The 3,040-nt window shown below is 42.0% G+C and overlaps 1 protein-coding gene across 1 annotated transcript; it reads left to right on the top strand.

Moving 5' to 3' along the window:
- The first annotated feature begins 1,409 nt into the window (after nucleotides 1–1,409).
- Nucleotides 1,410–2,788, top strand: LOC140710642 (olfactory receptor 11G2-like). The gene is made up of 2 exons (XM_073012899.1): nucleotides 1,410–2,464; nucleotides 2,739–2,788. The coding sequence occupies exons 1-2, from the start codon at nucleotides 1,540–1,542 to the stop codon at nucleotides 2,786–2,788; spliced, it is 975 nt and encodes a 324-aa protein (XP_072869000.1). The 5' UTR covers nucleotides 1,410–1,539.
- The last annotated feature ends 252 nt before the right edge of the window (nucleotides 2,789–3,040 follow it).

Genomic DNA, 3,040 nt, shown 5'->3' with positions numbered 1-3,040 from the left:
TACAGAGGAGCAGTTAATCTTCTTTCTTAACTCTTACTTCAGGGGAGGGGGGCTACTTCATGCCCATTCTAGCTTAACCTTACACTGTAAATTTATTTTCTTTTAATTTTTCCACTTTAATAGTAACATGACCCCCTAACAGCCCCAAACTGGAAGTAAACCAAAATATTTATCTGTTGTAGAATGTTTAAGTAAGTGATGGCTCCGGTCAGGCGCAGTGGCTCAGGACTGTAATCCCAACACTGTGGGAGCCCGAGGCAGGCAGTATCACTTGAGCTCAGGAGTTCCAGACCAGCCTGGGTAACATGGCAAAACCCTGTCTCCACCAAAAAACAAACAATACCAAAAAAAAATCCATAAAATTAGCGGGGCATGGTGGCACGATCCTGTGGTCCTAGCTACTCAGGAGGCTGAGGCGGGAAGATTTCTTGAGCCGGGGTGGCAGAGGCTGCAGTGAGCCAAGATGGTGCACTGCACTCCAGCCTGAGTGACAGAGAGCGACCCTATCTCAATCTTTTTCAAAAGTAATGGGTCATTCTTGCAATGTAACAGTATAGAGCAGTAAAAAATTGTCAGAATACAGATACCTGCAACAACATGACTTTCACAAACTTACTGTTGAACAAAGAAACCATCCAAACGTATAATAGTATGATCTCATTTATGCAAAGAACAAAAGCAAGCAAAACATAATACTGTACTATTATTTAGAGGTGCATGCTTAGTTACTAAATTGTAAAGAAAAACAAGGAAGTGATGATCATAAAGAAGAAAGAGTGTTATGATTAGAAGGAGGGAAGGGCAGAGAGTGACGGGGATGGGGCCTGTGAGGAGATTCTAGGACACAATATTTTATTTCTTGACCTCAGTGGTAGTTACAATGATGTTTCCATTATGATCTTTTATTAAGATGTATATTTATGTATTATGCATGTTTCCATACATTTCACAATAAGGAAACGTCTGTGTTTATTCATGATACTGACTTGTAGTATATTTTATAGACCAACAACTATTGTCCAAGTGGACAATATTTCAGGATTAGACAAAAGTAGTCACTACTGGCCAGGCACAGGTGGCTCAGGACGGTAATCTCAGCATTTTGGGAGGCCAAGGCACGAGGATTAATTGACAAGACCAGCCTGAGCAATATGGGAAGACTCCTTCTCTACAAATACTTTTGAAATTTTCTTGGTATGGTGGCACATACCACATGGTGGTCCCAGCTACCCAGGAGGCTGAGGCAGGGTTGCTTGAGCTAGGGAGGTCAATGTTGCAGTGAGTCATGATTGCGCCACTGCATTCTAGCCTGGGCAACAGAGCAAGACCCTGAATCAAATGTGTGTGTGTGTGTGTGTGTGTGTGTGTGCGCGCGCGCACGCATATATATATATATATAGAGAGAGAGAGAGAGAGAGAGTCACTATTGATAGATGTGCTTATTACATTCCCAGAGATAGCTTAAATATAAATCTGAGTTCCCATCTATCCTTTCACTGTCATCCATTAATTGCTAGTGATTTTACAGGTCACAGGCACATGAAAATCTTCAACACCCCCAGCAACTCCAGCACCTTCACTGGCTTCCTCCTCCTGGGCTTCCCTTGCCCCAGGGAGGGGCAGATCCTCCTCTTTGTGCTCTTCACTGTTGTATACCTCCTGACCCTCACGGGCAATGGTTCCATCATCTGTGCTGTGCACTGGGATCAGAGACTCCACACCCCTATGTACATCTTGCTCACCAACTTCTCTTTCCTAGAGATCTGTTATGTCACCTCTACAGTCCCCAGTATGCTGGCCAACTTTCTCTCTGACACCAAGATCATCTCCTTCTCTGGGTGCTTCCTCCAGTTCTACTTTTTTTTCTCCTTGGGCTCTACAGAATGCTTTTTCCTGGGAGCTATGGCATTTGACCGATACCTTGCCATCTGCCGGCCTCTACACTATTTGACTATTATGACCAAACATCTCTGCAATATTCTTGTGGGCAGCTGCTGGGTACTTGGTTTCTTGTGGTTCCTGATTCCTATCAGTGTCATTTCTCAAATGACCTTCTGTGGATCTAGGATTATTGACCACTTCCTATGTGACCCAGGTCCTCTGTTAGCCCTCACCTGTAACAGAGCCCCTCTACTAGAGTTGACTAGCTCCACCTTAAGTTCTCTACTTCTATTTATTCCCTTTGTCTTCATCATGGGGTCCTATGCTCTGGTCCTGAGAGCTGTGTTGAGGGTTCCTTCAGCATCTGGAAGAAGAAAGGCTTTCTCTACCTGTGGCTCCCACCTGGCTGTGGTTTCACTGTTCTATGGCTCAGTGATGGTCATGTATGTGAGCCCAACATCTGGGCATGAAGCAGGAATGCAGAAGATTGTGACTCTGATCTATTCTGTGGTTACTCCCCTTATTAATCCTGTCATATACAGCCTGAGGAACAAGGAAATGAAACATGCAATGAGGAAAATACTGAGAACACAAAATTAAGAGTCTTAGTTTACAAGATTTTGAGAGACAGAATCTTCTTTATTTAAAAAAACATATCACTCAGAAAATTGTTTATATTGGTTTTGAACTTTATATACTGTAGTGTTTTATTTTCTAGAACTCATAGGGCTACAAGAAATGTCAAATATGTATTCTCTCTCTTTAATTTTACAAATGATAGGCCTGTAAGTTGAAAAAATTGGGTTGAGTTTGTTGGGGAAATATAACTAAAAACAAATCTCTTACCAACCCAGAAAACTTCTCCACAAAGCTGTCAGAGAAAGAAAGTAGTTTTGTTATTGAGTAAGTGTTAAACCAGAGCGTGATACATATCACAAACAATCCACTGAGAGACTGCACGGACAGAAAGACGTCTCTCCCTTTTATGTAGCAAAGTAAATACAACCCAATCCATGTATGTTCTCAAAATAAACAATAACTAGTCCTCAAGAGGACTTGACAGCACAATTTGTCACACATAGTTTATCCTGGGTTCACCTGGTAATTGGAGTGGCCATTGGTATTTGTTCATTGGCTTTATACAAAGGAAAAATAAATT

The sequence above is a fragment of the Chlorocebus sabaeus genome, chromosome 29, assembly GCF_047675955.1.
Source record: "Chlorocebus sabaeus isolate Y175 chromosome 29, mChlSab1.0.hap1, whole genome shotgun sequence".
Lineage (NCBI taxonomy): Eukaryota > Metazoa > Chordata > Mammalia > Primates > Cercopithecidae > Chlorocebus > Chlorocebus sabaeus.
This window is presented reverse-complemented; position numbering and strand designations above follow the sequence as displayed.

What these genes read in the sequence shown, in the direction of transcription:
- LOC140710642 (XM_073012899.1), top strand. Translation starts at nt 1,540, where the DNA reads ATGAAAATCTTCAACACCCCCAGCAACTCCAGCACCTTCACTGGCTTC. An exon ending in ACATGCAATGAGGAAAATAC is followed by an intron (nt 2,465 to 2,738) that starts TGAGAACACAAA and finishes CCAACCCAGAAA; the next exon opens with ACTTCTCCACAAAGCTGTCA.